General features: G+C 48.6%; 1 protein-coding gene across 1 annotated transcript; it reads right to left on the bottom strand.

Moving 5' to 3' along the window:
• Positions 1-66: 66 nt before the first annotated feature.
• On the bottom strand, positions 67-1,477 carry LOC110037964 (protein LATERAL ROOT PRIMORDIUM 1-like). The gene is made up of 2 exons (XM_020742714.1): positions 802-1,477; positions 67-710 (listed from the first exon to the last, which is right to left on the bottom strand). The coding sequence occupies exons 1-2, from the start codon at positions 1,475-1,477 to the stop codon at positions 346-348; spliced, it is 1,041 nt and encodes a 346-aa protein (XP_020598373.1). The 3' UTR covers positions 67-345.
• Positions 1,478-1,824: the final 347 nt, after the last annotated feature.

Here is a 1,824-nt window from a genome sequence, read left to right as displayed (position 1 = left end):
ACTAAGAAAATAAATAAATGAATGAATAGATATAATATTAAATCATATATAATTAACAGTCAGCAATGTGACAAGAAGAAGGTGCCAGAAATAGGGTGCATGAGCTGATTCCCAACAACCTCAAGCAATGCAACAGAGCTTGCAGCTTTTAACACCTTATCATTTTGCAAAAATATGAAGCGCACAAGAGAAAAACAGGAGTTTCTCTAGCCGGCTGTTATTAAAAAATAATAATAAAGAAAGAAAGCCGTTGCAGTCTGAGCCAGATGAACCAATTTAGCCTACAAATTACACTATGAAAGGAGCAGGCAAACTCCATTATTCGTGAGAGAAAAAAAAGAGAGTTCAGTTTATTGCATTACCGAACGATGCTCCACCCAGCAGTCCTCCCAAGCTGTAGATGTCGGAGCGAGCTGCGTTCCGTACACCTCCGCTACCAAGATGCAGCTCCGAGAAGTTGGGAATAGTGCTGCTCGTATTTTTTACATCATTATCAACATTAATGGCGGTAGAGATTCCGGTGAGGTCGGTATTAATTCCTTCATCAAAGCCTTGGTTATAAAGAAATCCCTTAAAAACATGGCCTCCAATATTCACCTTCGCATGATAAGCATATTCATCTTCTCCGTCATCGATGGATGTAACTCTTACGCACTTGAACACCGCCGGCGCCCGCACCTGCCCAGGTAAGTTCTCCCGGAAGCTCGGATCTGAAAATTATATCAACCCATCACAATTGAAATAGAGATAGACGAAAAAAAGAAAGAACGAAAATTTAGTTAGAGATAAAGAGGTAGTCACCCTGGTGGCTTGAGCCGGTTTCGAAGCTAAGAGGGAGAGTGCCGGAGTTGGATTCGTGGGTGGTGGTGGTTGTCTGAAAAGATAGAAGACGGGGCTTCTTTAGAGCTGAGATGATACCGGAGGAAGAAACCGCAACTGCGGCTGCGGAATCGGAAGCGGTGAGATGTCGCTCGCGGCGGCGGGCAGCTGGGACCCATGTGCTTTTAATGTGTGTCGAACAATCGTATCCGCGGTTTTTGCAGCACGTGCGGCATCGACGGTGGCTGCAATCCTTCTTGGCCTGGTTCCCGCAGTCTTGGCAAGTGGAAGATCCCCCAGTAACGAAGAGGATGTCGGGGGATTCCAGTTCCGGTGAGGGACTAGGGTTAGGGTTTTGGGGCAGCGCAGGGGCTTGAAGGGAAGGGAGCGGGTGGGATTGCCAGAGATGGATCATGGAGGAGCGGGAATCGTCATCAGCGAGGTAGGGTGAAGCGGTTAGAAGAGGGATGATCGAGTGGGCTTCGGCGCTAGGGAGGAACTGTTCGTGGTACGCCGCCGGTGGGTGGAAGGATGCGGCGGGTGCTACTACGTACACGTCGCGAAGACTGCTACTACGTCCCCGTCGCGAAGACCAACCATCTCCGCTATGCCGTAATTGAGTGTTTGTCGACCTGCAGCCGACGATCTCGTGGCCCATAATCCCGCTCCTCCGGCGCCTCCTCCGGCATTGAAACCAAGACAGATATCTTCCACACTCACGGAGGCGAAGGATGACGCCCACTCTCCGTTTTCCAATGGGAATCGCTTTTCAGGAGCCACCACGCCGGTTCACCCCCGCTTTATATACTATCTCTTGTGTGAAATCATTCGAAAAAAAAAAGTTGGTGGTTTTGTTTGATTTTTAGCGGAGATCTGGTAGGAGGGTGGAAAAAGTGAATGGTGAGAGATCGCTAAGGAAAAATGGAAATTCTGGGCTGATGGAGTGGGTGGCTCGATCGTCTTCTATTCATATTTCCTCTCTCTAGGGCTCCCTCGCTCAGAATT

The sequence above is a fragment of the Phalaenopsis equestris genome, unplaced genomic scaffold, assembly GCF_001263595.1.
Source record: "Phalaenopsis equestris unplaced genomic scaffold, ASM126359v1 Scaffold228024, whole genome shotgun sequence".
NCBI classification, from domain to species: Eukaryota; Viridiplantae; Streptophyta; class Magnoliopsida; order Asparagales; family Orchidaceae; genus Phalaenopsis; species Phalaenopsis equestris.
The sequence above is the reverse complement of the archived record's forward strand: the minus strand, read 5'-3'. Positions and strand labels throughout refer to the sequence as shown.